This window comes from Ptychodera flava, chromosome 6 (genome assembly GCF_041260155.1).
Source record: "Ptychodera flava strain L36383 chromosome 6, AS_Pfla_20210202, whole genome shotgun sequence".
Classification (NCBI taxonomy): Eukaryota; Metazoa; Hemichordata; class Enteropneusta; family Ptychoderidae; genus Ptychodera; species Ptychodera flava.
This window is the reverse complement of record NC_091933.1, coordinates 8,974,319-8,991,868: the sequence shown is the minus strand read 5'-3', so window position 1 is coordinate 8,991,868 and position 17,550 is coordinate 8,974,319. Positions and strand designations below refer to the sequence as shown.

Below are 17,550 nucleotides of genomic sequence, written 5' to 3'. Positions count from 1 at the left end.
AGACTGTTCAGTGTGGTTCAGTTCAGACTTTGTGATGACTGAAGGATGACTCAGTCATCTTTGGAAATGGCAGTATTTTTACTCGCTACTGCCATATACAATGGCAAATGAAAACGTACAAATCAAGGCTAGATGTCATTTATATGGGATCCTGTCTCAGTGTGATCATGGAGCCAGTTTACACCACAGGCGTACGGAATGTTCCTAGATCGTCTTCGGATGGAAGTGACTGACACTGTACTGTGAGGCCGAAGGCCGAACCTCGGTACTGTATAAGAATACAAGGTATGTCACGGAAAATCGACCGGTGGCCCGAAATAAGCATCTACCTCAAAAAAATTACATCGACCGGTCGGAAATACCTTCAAACTTTCAAATCTTTGACTCTGGTTACAGAATTCTTTCAAATCTGCCAGTTATGGGCGATAATTGACTGTCCGGCGAATACTCGCACTTGCATTGCCACTCCGCCATTTTGAATAGCTGTTTTACTCCCAAAAGCCTTTGCAAGTGGACGAGTGACCCCGTGACCCCACAACCACTAAATTCAACCGTTAACCGTTAGGTAAATTTCATACTGTCAGTGAATACAACTTCAGCTATCTGGCAACAAGGCAATCAACGCAAACCATTGCCTCGGCAGCGTGATGTTCAAATCCCGCCATCTGACATTTGTAAACAAACTCTTTACGGGGTCACTCGTCCACTCGCAAAGGCTTTTGGGAGTAAAACAGCTATTCAAAATGGCGGAGTGGCAATGCAAGTGAGAGTATTCGCCGGACAGTCAATTATCGCCCATAACTGGCAGATTTGAAAGAATTCTGTAACCAGAGTAAAGATTTGAAAGTTTGAAGGTATTTCCGACCGGTCGATGTAATTTTTTTGAGGTAGATGCTTTATTTCGTTTGTTTTGGGCCACCGGTCGATTTTTCCGTGACATACCTTGTATTCTTATACAGTACCGAGGTTCGGCCTTCGGCCTCACAGTACAGTGTCAGTCACTTCCCATCCGACAACGATCTAGGAAACATTCCGTACACCTGTGGTTTACACCATGCTATTATTTGAAATCAAACAAAAATTTTGCTCAAAAATGTTTTACTGGTATGCTAGTTGGTAACTTATCACAACTGAAAAACAAATATGTCGAGCCGAAATTTTAGAATTTTGTACAATTTTTTTGATGGCAGATTGGGACCATTAAAACAGCAATACAACATTGGCAGCAACTTCTAAGCCATCTGAACATTCTCTTTCACACACACACACCCTGTCTAAGCAATCTGAACATTCTATAACACACACATAGCATCACATCTTTGCAAAAAAACATCAACAGCATAATTTTTATTGTAAACAAATATTTATTCTTATATACTTTCTGCAGGAATGACAAGACACAAGTCGTCCAATACTTAAGGTTCTTTGTAGAATTGTACGAAAGGATGGATGGATTTATAGATGGATGGAAGTCACAAAAAAAATATTAAAATAGTAGATACCTTGAAAGGGAAAGACTTAAACTTGCTTAAATTTCCCCAAGGAAAATTTTGACCACCCTCTTACCAAATCAAGAATAAAAATCAGGGGATCACCACAAAAATTTGATGTGGATACACAAATTGCCAACATTTTACTGATATTTGAAGCTACCATCATTGTGTTAAGCTCAGAGGAAAAGCTGAATTTTCAATATTCAACAAAGCAAGTCGGTGAAAACTTACTCCAAGTGCTGCAAATTGAGCCCTAACAAGTACTAGACCAGAAAAATATTGTAAAATTCGAGAGTCCGAATATCTGTCCCTGAGGCGCATTCTACCTTAACAAGGTGCAAAGACATGTTATCAGCACCATGGAATGGATCAGGACAGATCAACTTCTCCTGGGTGTTAACATATGACATTGTAAATAATTTTTCCCTGTGGATTTGAAGTATATTTGCACCAAAATTGTGAAGTCTTTGTTCAAGCAAACACAATCACTTAGCGGAAGTACATTAGCAACCAATATAAAGGAAAGTGGAGATCTGACCATGGAAAAAATACAATTATATAAAAGGAAACTTTCTTTTACTGTAAAACTCTCTACACAATGGCTCCTTGTTAATCCTAAAATATTAGTTAAGCATCCTACAAAATCTCATCAATGCATGCTGGCATGTGTATTTATGCATGCCAACTGGACTAACATTATGTTGGTACTTGTGGGAAGGACAAAAGCCATGTTTTGGCTGATTGTGCGGTAACTGTACAAATCAATTTTTTGTTTGGTGGTTAAATTTCTATCTCTCACTTTGTCCGCACATTTCATGACTGTTCTGCCTCTAATCAAAGACACGTCAAGAAATCTCTGATGTATCTTTGAAATACACTGGACTAGTATAGCATACAAATCAAGATTTCACAGGAGACAAATTTTGGATTTTTTTGTGTTGGACCATCTTAACATAAAATAAATAAAGGAATACTGTACTTGTAACGCAAGACAAAAATCTCCAAAAAAGAATTACAAAAGAAATATCATACCAAGGGCTTTGTAAACTGGTTTACAGTTGATAAATACAAGAGCGCATTTCATTATGCATGGATGGATGGATGGACTGAAGTTTAAAAGAATTCAACATTTTTGCACATATTTTTATAATGTTCAGTAAATAATCCCAAAGAAGCTGATACAACAGAGCAAGCCAATCTTAGCAAACCAATGTAGCTGACTTTTTAATGGCATGTGGTATTCACACATTATTCGTTGTAGTTTTACCTTCACAGTAATGTACAATCACTTCACTGTCAATTTAAGTACATTGCAGAAGTCATGGGGTTAAGTTCATTGGGAAGGTTTTGTCATAAAATCTGGCAATTAAACGTTAATTTTCATTTATAATCGTTTTCCCCAATAGCAAACACCACTTGACTCCACATACAATAAATAATTTTTCATCAACATTAGCCACAAATGCTTTTAAATTTTGATCAACGAGAGGATAAATATTTTCAAAAACCCCAGTGAATATAAATTGCTTTACTTAAAAAATGTTTGACAGTCCCCAATAAATAGTAAAAGCTTTACATTAGGCCTTTATTCTGTGATACCACATATATTAAGTAACATTAAATATACATACAATGAAATTAAAAGAGAATTTACATAAAGCTTTTGACGATTTAAATATTACCCTGAAAGGGACATCACATTCAGTTTGTGTATATTTTAAGTACAATTATGTACATGTGTGAAATTTACACAAAATAATTTTTTTTGAGTACTGACAAATACTTGGAGTTGGCTTTGTCAAGTGCAGACACATTGGGTCCATCCGGACTACCCCAGTTGTTAGGCACATTCTCACGTGTGTCTATGCTTGGACTTATGTCCATGGATCCTGAAATCAAATGAAAATATATCTGTCAAGTTTTGTGACACCCTTTGGCTGACTTGCTCTCATCTAGGTTGTATAAGAACACCATCACACACTTGATATTCTACTGATATCAACAAGAGTCAAGGCTTTAGTGACTTTGTAAGATGTAATCATTCTTATCTGCTGTGGTAAATTTCTCTGATGTTGACATTTCACTTACCTAGGTGGCGAGCTATGCTCTTGTCAAGTTCATTTCGCACCTGAAATAGACGAAGGAATAGGTCCCCTTAACTCAGCAATAAATTACCATTAAATCTCATGGTTAGGAGATATTAGTGACATATAGGTGAAAACTAATTTTGGGAAAGGGTAAACCAAGCTTATCTCCAACCAGTATTATGTAAACGAACCTATAGTTTATTACATTCATTGCAATTTAAGCAGTAAGTACATGAGCACTGCCTTGCTCCCAGTATGATCATGATAAGTCTCTTCAATTCAAGAACTTTGACATTGAAATTTTACACACACATTTCACATGAACTCATCATCACTATGCAGTAGCAACCTTACCTTCTGTGTCATTGGGTCAACACTGCCTTGCCCAATGTGTGGTGTCATGAAGCCATTGCTAAGATCTAAACCATTCTCTCTAATGTGTCTACTACGCTGTCTTTCTAGACTGTGGTTTGGGGAAAAAAGGGGAAATCAAAGAGTGAATACAAGTCTATCATTATAAACTGTGGAATGTAAAATTAGACAAAAACATACTTAGCTACATGGCAATGCACTGTGCCTTGATTTACAACATTAAATTGATGACAAGTTACTGTACAGAGTACAATCAGAACATAACTGACTATCTCTTCAACATGATCTCCATAGTCATGTTACGTCAAGTTCAAATTAGATGCTTGTTCTGGGATCTGAGATATACAAAAGATTGGCTTCCACAAAGGCTGTGTGTCAGTACAGAAGAGTAAGTTTCCTGACAAGTGAGATTATCTACCTGAGTTGAGCCTTTGCATCTGATAGTTTGTCGGTTGCTTTCTCCAATTCCTCTCTCATCTTATCTCTCATCTTCAATTCTTTCTCATACAGTTCCTGTGTACACAAAAAACAAAAAGTGCATGAAAGATTTGTAAGTTGTATTGAAATCAAAGAACAAAATGATTACCAGCCAAACAACTGTAATTTTGCCAACTTCATGACTGGTTTCAGTGTATTAACTAGCTTTTCGGCGTATTACCAACAAATGGTGAACACTAACTTTTCAGCTTGTCAACACTGCCAGTACATTGGCAATTTAAAGGTGCATTGTTGTTGTTGTTGTGGACAAATGAATTCCAGTTCAAACTGAAATCTGCTTGTCAACAATTCATCTCTCCCTTATACAAGCTGTACTGATATGCCATACTGTTGATGTTGCAACATGATTTGGGTAAAGTCTTGTCAATGTATCAGAAACAGTCCCCATAAAATAAGAAATTTGTGAGAACACTTCAAGAATCATCTGCCATTGAGCATAACGAAACTGTGGCTCTACATTCGTATGGTACATCTGTCAGACACTTTGGCAGTAACTGGTAAATTCTTGAGATAAACAGAAAGAGACATGGAGTAGGTATAAACAGCAACAATGAGAGGAATACCAAAACAACATTTAGATAGCGACAAGGTAAATATTTCCACATCACCAACACACATCAGTATCAAATTTGACAAGTCCTTTTTACTGCCACATTTCAGTACAGCCTTGTTTTCTGTGGTAAAAGTCATTTTATTTGAGTAAAGAAGGAAAAGAGTGAGGAATTTAAATATTCACATCACATAATACTAAATCTGCCATACCTTGTATCTCTGTGCCTCAGCTTCTGCTGTCTCTTTTTGTACAAGGCTTTCTTGATGTCCAGCTTTCATTCTGGCTACCTCTGCCTGTATGCATCAGAGTTCAAGAAAATTGGAACCATCATGTCAGTGGAGAAAAGAGGCAATGATTTGCCATCAGTTACTGATACAACTGACCAGGTTATGTTATGCCTATTGACCCAAAATTTGACCTCATCAGGGCAATCCTGACAAATCAGTCATCACTACAGTCTGATTCATTTCTTTCAAGGGAGAAACCCATAAAATATATTCAGAAACAGCTATGTATGAATATTGTATCTATGGAAACAGAGACTCAGTGAAACAGACTACCTACCCTCATCTCATTGATCTGTGTTTCGTAGTCTTGTTTCATCTGGACTTCATTTTTGCTGCGTATATCATCCAACCTCTCTCTGGCTTGGGCCTACAAGAATGGATATAGAAGGTAGTACATGAACACATTGCCGTAATCACAGAGCTAAGAATTAAGACAGAAAACATTGCAAAAATGTTCATTGCAGACACGTTTTGCAATCCCTGCCTTTCACATATACCAATGTTAGCAAGGCTGATATTAAACTGTTCATTCATCTAAAGAACTAACTGAACTGGTTGTTGAAGCAACTACAATAGTCTTTCTCTTGGTGTAAGAAAAGCAAGCAGTAACAATGTAACTGTAGAGCTGATAAATAGTCTGCTGCCGTAGACATTCTTGAATTTTTCTTTCACATTCTTTATCTTGGTACAACTTAGAATTTATACTCACAACAAACTAAGGGACTGACAATAGATCAAGTAACTACCTATGTATGAATTATCTTTATTCTTTATCAATATTAATTGTTGTAAATCTTTGAATCTGTATGAAAATGAATTCCCAACATAATTCTTCAATTCTATGCATAACATGTGCACTGACCTGTTCCTCAAGGTAAGCGTTGACCTCTTCTAATTTCTGATTCACTTCCTGTCTTGCCTGTCAGGATAGTAAGCAATCAGTGATGAGTTCAAATTCTTTGACAGTTTACGATTGGCATGAATACCACCGATAAAGTGCATTTTATAATGAGAATGACTTTTGTACTTAGAAAATGTATTTATAGTGCATTCCTGCTAATAGAGGGCAGCGTTGAAAACATATACACTCGTCCACACAGTCCTACCTTGACCTCCATGTCTTGCTTAAATCTGTCCATTTCTGCTTTCTCTACAAAACCAGTTCCTAGGTTGGCCTGTGACAAAACACAACATGCGATGGGTTAGAACAATACATCTAGCTCATAGAATTCTCAAATCAGATAATGTTTGCCATTCTCTATAATTTCAGCGAATGAGAATTAATTTGTTTTTTTTACAAAATTTTGATAATCTTCAATACAATAAATGACTTCCATATAAATTATTGCACCTCCCTGCACGCAACCCTGATATTCCATTAACGTTCCACTGATTGGGGTATAACCTCATTAACTTTTCTGTGTGCCTGTTACTTGTCATCAATTCTTTTGAAAGAAGGGTTAAACTTCAATTACCTTTATTTTTCCAAGGTGATCCTGCAATTTCCTGTATCCTTTCTCAAGTCTCTCTTTATCCTGTGATGAAAGACACTATGTGAGTATTGTGAGATAGCAGAAAGTTCAACCTGTATTTGGCAACACTTAACAAATCCCACAGTACTACTACATCTAGATTGTTAAAATGTCTCACCTTTTGACAGTCTGAAGTGATGAAAGTTCTGTTGAAGAAATATTAGAAGTATCTGTTATATCCCTAGTGTACTTTCAAAATTCAATCACTCTTTCACATTCAATCACTGTAGAAAAAGTGTAATACAAGTTCAACCCTTTTCACCACAATGGTTTGGCCAAAATCCTTTGTTATCAAAGGTGATTGTGGACCTGTTTACAGGGGATTGGGGTGAACGGGTTATAAACCTGCTATCTGCTTGTCCAGTGTTAAAACATGTAAATCATTTTATTTTCAGAGTGTTGTCTAGGTGATATAAATTCTTCCAGTAAATCAAATGAATGCATCAAAATTCAAGAGTTTGTTACTACTGTGCACTAATAGAAATAGATTACTGCATCCCAAGACTGACATTTACTTCATGTACAATGTGCTTAGAAATTGTGTCTGTTCTGTGAAATTGTATTCTGTGTATCAAGGCATTTACATACCCATGCAATTACTCCACATAGTTCAAACAGATTGTCTTGTTTGTCACCATATCATTCCAACACTTTTACAGCTGACAATTGAGAGGATTTAGAGTGGTAGAAAGTGTGGAGAGACAACCTAATAACAGATTTTTACAAGCCTACCTTGTTGTAACTGTCTGTTGCTGGCTTCCAGACTGGCCCTCATATCATTCTCAACCTGCAGTTGATGAGCTAATTCTTCATTCTGTCTTCTAACACCATTGATGGTGTCATTCAGAGTCCGTCTTTCTTTGTCATAGTTGGATTGCAAGGATTTAACCAGCATGTCAGGATTTTCAAGGTCCTGTGGACGAAAACACACACAAAAAAATTTGTTTTCACACTGTGGATAAGAGTGAGAGAAAGTTACAAGTAAATCAGGGAAAGACACTTATTTTTTTATCCACTTGCCCTTCGGGCAAGTGGGGGGTTCAGTTCACTTGCCCGAATTGGAAAACCACTTGCCCAGTATAATTTACGTGTTTGAAAAAAGCTAAAACATTGGTTTTTTCATTTCACGCACTTTATTTGAAAATTATGTCATCATGAGAAAATGTCAGACATTCTCATAGGGTTCTCCTCACACTTCTAAGAGTGCTGGATGGCTCATTTATATTCCATTGATTACTAAAGCCCCATTACCTGTATCTTTTAGCATTCTTTATGTGATTTCACTTCTGAACTAAAACAAGTTTTTCAGAATTTGCTCTTTAAGGGGTTGGAATACAAGTATTGTTAACCTCCCAGTGAGACTGCATGTGCAATTTGAACAAGAAAAATAATAAATATGTGCCCAAACGTAAAATGGCACCCCATGCAAATATAGCAAAACCAGTGTACACCGTGCATATATGCATTTGAATATTCACGGAAACAACAGAGTAGTCCAATGTAATGCATAGTGTTGAATGTTTTCAACTGGGACATGCTTTGTTTTCTTTTTAGTATGGTGTGAAATCATAATAATGGTTAAAATGTAAATTTACTTGTCCAATTTTTCACTAAAGAATGTTTTGTAGAATTTAAAGAAAACCAGAGAAAATAGGAAGCCTTTTTAGGTCAACAAATTTCAAGATTTACAGCTAGCGGGGCTTTCATATTCATAGAAAAATTTCTAACATTTCATATGTTTGTATATTTACTTTCTTGGGGCTTATAATAACAGCCATTTCAATTGTACCTTCAAGGTCTTTTTGCTTTACATAAAGAAAAAATCTGTAGCTATAAAGGAATGTTTTGAAGCTTCTGAAAAATAATGTACTTCTTTGTCATGTTTTTACTGCGCTTATATCATACACCAGCCCTATAAAGTTTGGATTGCCATTGCACTATACCAGTATCCTATGTTTTTCTAATAACCTAAGTGGTCTTTTTTAATGCTCATGCGCAGACTAAATAGAATTAAAACCAACAACCTAAGGCATCAGTGTTTTACAATGTGTCTTGAAAGCTGAATTTCTCGATGTCAAACTCGCTCCAATTGCTTCTTGACAGTCATTTTAGAATGGGAAAATTCACAAACAGAGAGGTTGGTCGCCACGGACAAGTAACTTTTGGCTTATTGACCTGAAAATTAAGTCAGTGTTTGTTGAAAATTCAAGACTTGACTCATTGACACCAAATATTGCCCATGACTTCATTGCATGCGGTCTTGCCACTGACTTTGCCACTCACTGTCCCTCAACAATTGAAGAGTACGTTTTAGTAAAAGTCCAATTTTATGTAGTGATTTTTAACCTCTGGACTTTATTTTAACATTATTATAAACGTTCATACAAAGCACAAAAACCGCTGTGTGTTTCTTTTTTTACCGTATCGACATATTGTGAGACACCGTAACTTCACAGTCAATGCAATGAACTTTGGTGAACGTACGTTCCACCAGCTGAACAGCTTTTTCATATGCAAAATCAGCGTACGGTAATTTACCGGTACCGTGTATTGTTTGAACTGGATTTTATTGACAGCGATTATATGATTCTTTTCCTCAACTCTTCATGCAATTTTATGAAAAATCTTATGGAAATGTTCACAATGACATAATATGATTATTTTTTGTTGTTTAAGTCCATGTTCCCTCACCAGAAAATCGCTCTCGTGAATTCGATTTCTAGGTAATTATTTTTTGCACTTGTCCCGTCGGGCAAGTGGCATCGGAGGTTCACTTGTCCGAACGCGACTTTCACTTGCCCCGGCAATCGGACAACCCTTACTATCTTTCCCTGTAGTTATTGACTTCTCCGGGAAGATTAAATCCAAAGATTGCAGCAGAATGGCATTTTGATTTTGCATCTGCTATGGCTAGACATGAAAAAATCAAAATGATTTTTTGATAATCTTTTTATCTGGCATTTCATTGATGTTAAACCAATACACATAATATTAGTATCAGTAAGGGTTGATACCAGCTACATACACTTTTCATGGAATAACAACCCTAAATTTACCCTGAGTTTCCGTTTGGCTGACTTCAGTGCACCTTTCATCATTCCAACCTCCTTCTGTAACTGTTGATTTCTGTAAACAAACAAACAAACAAATAAGCAAACTTGTATGCATCAAATTTGTATATTGGGCAGAGTTTCTTATAATTAGTTCAAATATAAACCTGAAATATAAAATGCTGATGTCATATCATGTTCTCAGCATTTAGGGCTATTCTTGACCGCGGAGTGACGTCAGTAGGTAAAACGTGTACAAGCGAGGTGAATGAGAGATCAGACGATACAGAAGAGAGAATGATACAGAAATTGTGTGGAAAAAATCAGAACTAAAAGTTATGTCATTTATGTATATTGAAACTTTGAATATTGCTTTGGTGGTTGAAAAATCCGAACTTCCCCACAGCGCTGTGACGCAAAAATGACGTAAGAACCCGCAAGTACCCGGATGGCCCGCGGTCGAGAATACAAAATTTCATCAAGACAACATGCTATCAACTGTTACCAGTAGTTATAAAAGAGTTCCCTTCTCTTCATTAGAATATCACCAAAAAAATCTACTTCAGAATTTCAGAATCCAGTTTGGCCTCAGCTTGTCTCTTCAACTCTGCCATTTTCCGTGTCTTCTTCTTTTCCTGGGTTTGAATACATAACACAGAGTTACATGGTGTGGTGTTCATCATTGTACTATTTGTATAAGAATTTCGGAGGTGGAGCCAAATCTGACTGGTGAAAAGCTATTTTTTGGACTCCAAAATTGCCATTTCAGTGTTGTAGTTTGGACTTGGTATAGTGCTTTAATGGCAATAAACATGAATGAATAAAATGGAATTCTACAAACTGTGCGTGCACACACACACACACACACACACACACACACACACACACATACAAACACACATAAATGCTAACAGAATCAGTAAAGCTACTTCAAGAAATGAAAGTGAGATTATGGTACAATTGATGGAAGATCTATGAACCTGATAGTCACTTTGTAATACCTAAATACTAATTACACAGACAATGTTCATAACATTGTCACAAGCTTGGTACACAGCATTCGTCACATGTAATAAGTGCATTACACTGTTTGCATCCATCAAAGACCGACGATTTTTGATGTCTTTCATTGAATTTAAGAAATTATCAAAATCAACTGATACACATTTCACTGAAATTCACTTTAAAATTTGTTTTCAATCTGAATACAGGAAGGGAGGTCTGACCTGACAAATCATTCTGTACTGACCTCATTGACCTGTTCTGCAACTTCACCTTTGTTTCTTTCCAACTGGGCAATCCTGAGACCCAACTTTGACCTGGACTTGACCTCGCTATCCCATAATGTCTTATGATCATCAGCTTCCCTGGCATACAGACTCTTGGCAGCTGTCTCTTCACTCAGTCTGTCCTCAAGGTGGATGTTTGCACTCTTCAAGTTGCCCAACAGTGCTTCGAGACTTGTTCTCACTTTCTGGGAATCTTCCAATTCCTTCTCGAGTCTTTCCAGTTTCTTACCGTCGTGTTCGACCACCGACTCAAGTTTTGCTTTCTGGATCTCAAGCTGGTGGTGTTTGTCCTCAAGCTCTTTGGCTTGTTCCATTCGTTCCTGAGCATTAGCAAGTTCCTGTTTTGTATCTTGCAGTGACTTTTCTGATTGTTCAAGCTTGTCTACCAGAGCAGAAATCTTGTGTTCCAGTGTCATGCGATCTTTCTCTGAACCAAAAAGCTGTTAATACACCGAATGAATATGACATAATAAGCATTCAATCCCTTGTTAATACCTCTCCTTTTGAATATACTTCTGTTTAATTTCATTCAAAATTTTGGGTTTACTTATCATTGCCAGATCAAACTCCACTAGCATAATACCAGATCTATCACTCAGGCATAAAATTATTTTATATATACATATGATATGCAAATTTACTTGTACAATGTGATCTGGCATTTAAGAAGTTTCTGTTTTACAATTTTCTCTTTCATTTATTTTAACAAACTTGGTTGATTCTGGAAAGTATGTTATCTGTAAAAGACAAAAATACAACAGCTGTACACAAAACACAGAAATGAACAAAACAATCCAAAAAGAACAAACACATTTCTTCTGGAGAAGAAACAATACTGAATGGATGAAAGTATACCTTTATTAAAATATTAACTAGTGACCACCGAAACATGAAATAAAGTAAACAGGAAAATAACTTTTCATGATTTTGTTAGGTTAAATCATTTTTCAATGATCTATTTTCCTGTTTTCCTTTTTTTAAAATACATGTGAGAGGCACTATGAATTTGATTTTCCTGCATCAACCTTACAAATTGTACAGTAGTCTTTGTAATAAACATATCAAACTACAAGATCCACAACAATTGAGCAACTTTTGCTCATCTGAGGACTGTATATGGTGATTTGGAAGTGATTGTATATTTCACCTCCCTTTACAGCCCATAGCCAGTATTTCTGCTGCTCTGTGACAGTGACGCATAGATTGCAAACAATTCACATATCTTGTAAAGGTTATCCAGTGCAATAATATGGCTATGAAGACAAGCTATGCTATGAGACTCTGGATCCTGAATACTGCTTTGATTTCTCAATCAGGCAGACATGACTGTTTTGTCGGATAACTCTTGAATAAAATTTCCATTGAGAAAACATTTTCTGTGCATAAACACACAACTTTTTCAACATAACCTGACCAGTGAAACAAGCTTAGCAGCAATCGAGCAGTTGATTCGTATTACCCAAGTAGCAATCCTGATACACAAGATTTTTTTGAAGTCTTGGTCCTCCTGTTCTATGTAACTTTTGAGATTTTACCATAATGACATCAATGTGCAACAAACAACAAGGCCTTCCATTACATTGTTCTACTATGACAATAGCGTTGCTTCATGGTAAGTTTATGTTCATTGAGAGATAAATTTGTGACGCTTTGTTTTCATGATTTTTAGGTCCTTGCAAAATTCATGAAAATTTACCAGTCAAAAGGCGTCAAATACATGTCACTATTGGTCAGTCAAATTTCCTCTCTGATGTAAACTTGTCGAACAGTAAATTTTGCTTTTGTCTTCCACAATAAAATCATCATGTTTTTATTCTGCTTTGTAGAGCTAGAACAAACTGTCGCATCTCCCATCTGCAAGCGGCAACATAACTTTCACATGTAGGAAAAGATCATCATTAGAAATCTACATTAATAAACCAATCAATAATCTAATCATGCAATACCCAACATAAGTTGTGATCTGATGCTGACTATACTACCCATATTTATGACAATACTACCTGGTAACCTGAGCCATCACAAGTTTTGAAACAGCATGCAAATTAACATGTTTCCGGAATCACCACCTGCCATGATATATCTTGTTTTGGTTCAAGTATACACATACACACATTTCAGTGGGGGGGGGGGGATGGGGGAGGGTATCAGTACATGGTGAGGGAGAACCTTGTTGGATTGCTCATTTCTTCAATCAAGAAGGTACAAAGGTGCAAAGTGACACCATGGTGATGTGATCACTGGATGTGTGAAACTGAATTAAAAACAAAGCAGGGGATCAAAGACTGTGGAATCATATGTTGCAGGGATCTCTATGATCTGATGACATTGATTCTACCAGCTTCCTCAATGATGTAACATGTAGGCATTGTAACAGCAGAGGTTATATATGATGAAATGGGAGCAGCAGTATGAGCAAGTCAATAGTCGTATAGAGTTAAAATGTTGAAACATCGTTGGGGTTTCAATTTGACAAAGACTTGAACCAAATCACAAAAATACCATGACAATGTAATTACGCACATTTATCATAGATCACAGATCAGTGATTGGATGGTCTGACTGTCGTGTTTTCACTGGATCTGTGGAGGTATGATAAGAACACCGATGTTTTACCTTCTCATGGAGGTTTGCATGCGCTTCCTTTTCCTTGTAAAGCTGAGTGCATTCCTGGGTGCAGAAAATTGGATGTTATGGGCAAATGTTTTTTTCGCAAAAATAAAAAAATAAAAAGCTGAATCAGAGGGTATTAGCATGTCTTTGGATTAATGTCTAGGACAATAACGATGTTGAACTAAAAATGCGAAATTTATTACTCATATAAGTACAGATTTATAATTTCATGAGAGTGTCATACATAAGACAAGTTGCTATCTTTTGTGCTGAGAAGGAGTATTTTCCAATAGGAATTTTAAGCTACGGAACATTTGCGAAAATTTGAAAACTTTCAATGAATCTTTTTGATGACAACTTTTAAATTTCAGGCAATATGAATGGACTTTAAGAACTGCACATCATTTTTCCATGAGAGGAAGCCTAACTTAAATATTTGGATTGTTTTCAATTTGCTCACTTGTAAGGAGTTTTACCTCAGGAAAGATATATTGATGATATCAAAACATCAGTGAAATCAAGTCATGTTTTCAAAAGTTGATCTCGTCTCTACAGTAATCATAAACATAAGTAAACATTACTTTTTCAACTTCTGCAGGAGCAATAAGAATGCGTTTGATTTGTATTTTTTTTCTTTCCTTCTATCGTTTCATTTGAAGGATCGTTTTCATCATACTCTTTCAGAAAACTGGCAAATTAGAGGATAAAAACCATCTTTCAGAGAGGAAAATAATTCCCATCAGCACAAAAGAAAGTAAATTAACATCAGCAAAGTTATGTTATTCAAACAGATTTATTTGAAGTGAAGTCACATTTGAGTTAGTTCAAGTTAGTGCATGCGTGTTTGAGTGAAAATTACATGAGTGAAAAGTGGGCGGTGATAACTGACAGTGAAATACAGTTTGGTTTGTACAGGATATGATGATGTCAAATTTGTTATATTTACAAAACAAGAGCCAACAGAACAGATGCCTGAAATCCATGGTCATAACCTTACATTTTTACGTTTACTTATGATACTTAATATCTTACAACCATTGCCTTTTACCCCAAACATGCACAAGTGTGAATTTTCAATCAGAGTCAAGCATTAATTAAAAGGCCGATTTCTTTTTTTATTACTTTAAACATTTACACCAATACTTCATACCAGTGGACAAGTTTTGATTTTTATAAAAATTCACATATACCATGCAGTTTATGCACATTACATTAAGACTGAAAACTCATTTATAGTTTACAGAAACAATGTTATGTGTTTACATACATACTTTATGAATTACTTTTACTGTGGAACATTTCCATCATGCACTAAGCATGCTTGACATGATGACATGTAATGTGAAGTCTTACCTTATCAACAGATTCAAGCCTGGCTTCAGCACTGGACAGTTTCTTAATCACATCAGCAAGTTCCTGTTAGTTAAAATGCAAGTAGTAATTTCAAACTAAATTTCTCTTTTCTCATACAGGAATTTTGCAGGAACATCTCTTACTGTTTATAAATGAGAGATGAATGAAAATTTAACTTGAACTTTGAACTTTTGGCTTGAAAAATCTCTCTTTAGTGAAAAGGTATTTATTTAGTATGTGTGGGTGTATTATGTCAAATGATAGCGCCCTTTGTCCCCAAACCATATTCCAAATAATATTCTAGCCATCAATGTGAGTGAGTGTGTGTGTGTGTGTGTGTGTGTGTGTGTGTGTGTGTGTGTGTGTGTGTGTATCCAGTGTGAACTGATTCTTGTCTTCTCCTTTTTAACATCCACATAGGTAAATGGGCAACACTTAAAATCCCTGATATACTACTGACCTGTTGAAGCTGACTGATGTGTTGTTCTTGTTTGTCGTGTTTGTCTTCTGCCCGTTTCAGTTCTTGATTCAGTCTGTCCAGGGTGTCTGTGAGACCCCTGTTCTTTTCAGAAAGCACTGCCTCAGACTTGTCATGGTCAGATCTCAGTGATGTCAACAGGTTATCAAGCTTACCCTGAAATCAATTATATTGACACCATATATCTAATGGTGAACAGTTTGCAGTTTCACCAAGGCTTAATTTTCAGTGTCACATTCTTGCACAAACATCAAAATTTCACCACATTTACAGTTATTCCATTTTTCACCTTGATCATCTTTTGTGATAAAAAATATTGTTTGACGATACTACCGTGCTTGTCTCAGCAAATGTTTAACAAGTGAAAATCTGTCATGAAAATCTCCAATTCAGAGTGATCTTTCAAAGCACTTTGAGACTGTCTTCAAGTGCTCTAACAGACAGCTAATCAGTTTATAGGAACTAAGATATGGCAAATGTCATAAATTGACAATAATAAAATCATAATATCTTCAGAACTTACACACACAGATAATGTACATAAAGCACAAGTATTTAGTTCTGACTGAGAATGCCCTGAAGTAACAGAGTCTGTATTTGATTTACCTGGACATCAGTATTTTCATACTTGACTTGTGACATTTCAGTCTGTGTTGTTGATAACCTATGAAAGATAGTATTCACCGTGTTGGACAGTGGCCCAAAAGTGCGAGTTCTTCGTATCTAGTAATTTCTCCCCGACTTATGTGTCAGCATTCAATGTTAGCGTCGCATTCAATTGTTTCTCTCCGACATATGTGTTCGCATTCAATGTCTGCGTCACAGTCAATTTTTTCTCTCCGACATATGTGTTCGCATTCAATTGTTTCTCTCTGAGATATGTGTCCGCGTTCACTGTCTGCGTCACAGTCAATTGTTTCTCTCCGACATATGTGTCTGCATTCAATTGTTTCTCCTCGTATATGTGTCTGAATTCAATGTTAGCGTCGCATTCAATTGTTTCTTCCTGACATATGTGTTTGCGTTCAATCTTTTCTCTCCGACATATGTGTCTGCATTCAAAGTCTGCGTCGCATTCAATTGTTTCTCTCCTACATGGGCGTCGCAGTCAATGATTTTTGTCACCAACACATGAGGGCGCTGGCAAGTTTTGGTGAGCGTGACCCTCGCTCCATGACCCATGTGCGGCGAACTGTGCTTGCGATGTGACTGGACATTTCCGACAAAGCGGGTAGAACATGCGCGGAAAATGCCACCTAGAGTCAGCATTGTTGAGAAACGATTGACTGCGACGCCAACATTTGAATGCGAACACATATGTTGGAGAGAAACATTTGACTGCGACACTGACATTGAATAAGGACACATAACTCGGCGAGAAACAATTGAATGCGAACACATATGTCGGAGAGAAACAATTGACTGCAACGCCCACATTGAATGCGGACACATATGTCAAAGAGAAAACATTGAACGCAAACACATATGTCGGGGAAAACAGTTGAATGCGACGCTAACATTGAATTCAGACACATATATGGAGGAGAAACAATTGAATGCGGACACATATGTCGGAGAGAAACAATTGACTGTGACGCAGACATTGAATGCGAACGCATATGTCGGAGAGAAACAATTGACTGTGACGCAGACATTGAACGCGGACACATATCTCGGAGAGAAACAATTGATTGCGAACATATATGTCGGAGAGAAACAATTGAATGCGACGCTAACATTGAATGCTGACACATAAGTCGGGGAGAAATTCTAAGTCGGGGAGAAATTACTACATACGAAGAACACGTACTTTTGGGCCACCGTAGTGTTGGATTAATGATGGAATTGTCATCTATAGCACCAGTATTCACAAAAAATTTCTGAGAATGTCACGTTGTGGGCAGCAAAAAAAGTTTGCTATAGAACAACAATATGACATTATGAT

At 36.6% G+C, this 17,550-nt stretch overlaps 1 protein-coding gene across 5 annotated transcripts in view; it reads right to left on the bottom strand.

Annotated features, from left to right (window-relative positions):
• Window positions 1–1,344: 1,344 nt before the first annotated feature.
• Window positions 1,345–17,550, bottom strand: part of LOC139134767 (ankyrin repeat domain-containing protein 26-like) — a 51,464-nt gene continuing 35,258 nt past the window's right edge. For 4 of the 5 annotated variants that reach the window (XM_070701802.1, XM_070701803.1, XM_070701805.1 and 1 more), the window contains 18 exons: window positions 16,212–16,269; window positions 15,588–15,761; window positions 15,128–15,190; window positions 13,778–13,831; window positions 11,122–11,601; window positions 10,434–10,507; window positions 9,879–9,948; window positions 7,555–7,735; window positions 6,942–6,968; window positions 6,766–6,827; window positions 6,397–6,465; window positions 6,153–6,209; window positions 5,568–5,657; window positions 5,213–5,296; window positions 4,371–4,465; window positions 3,935–4,043; window positions 3,582–3,621; window positions 1,345–3,382 (listed from right to left, as the gene is read on the bottom strand). In XM_070701802.1, the coding sequence (XP_070557903.1) occupies window positions 3,240–3,382; window positions 3,582–3,621; window positions 3,935–4,043; window positions 4,371–4,465; window positions 5,213–5,296; window positions 5,568–5,657; window positions 6,153–6,209; window positions 6,397–6,465; window positions 6,766–6,827; window positions 6,942–6,968; window positions 7,555–7,735; window positions 9,879–9,948; window positions 10,434–10,507; window positions 11,122–11,601; window positions 13,778–13,831; window positions 15,128–15,190; window positions 15,588–15,761; window positions 16,212–16,269 (1,930 nt within the window). In that variant the 3' untranslated portion in view covers window positions 1,345–3,239. The remainder of the gene's footprint in view (window positions 3,383–3,581; window positions 3,622–3,934; window positions 4,044–4,370; window positions 4,466–5,212; window positions 5,297–5,567; window positions 5,658–6,152; window positions 6,210–6,396; window positions 6,466–6,765; window positions 6,828–6,941; window positions 6,969–7,554; window positions 7,736–9,878; window positions 9,949–10,433; window positions 10,508–11,121; window positions 11,602–13,777; window positions 13,832–15,127; window positions 15,191–15,587; window positions 15,762–16,211; window positions 16,270–17,550) is intronic. The other variant, XM_070701804.1, reaches the window with a different exon arrangement.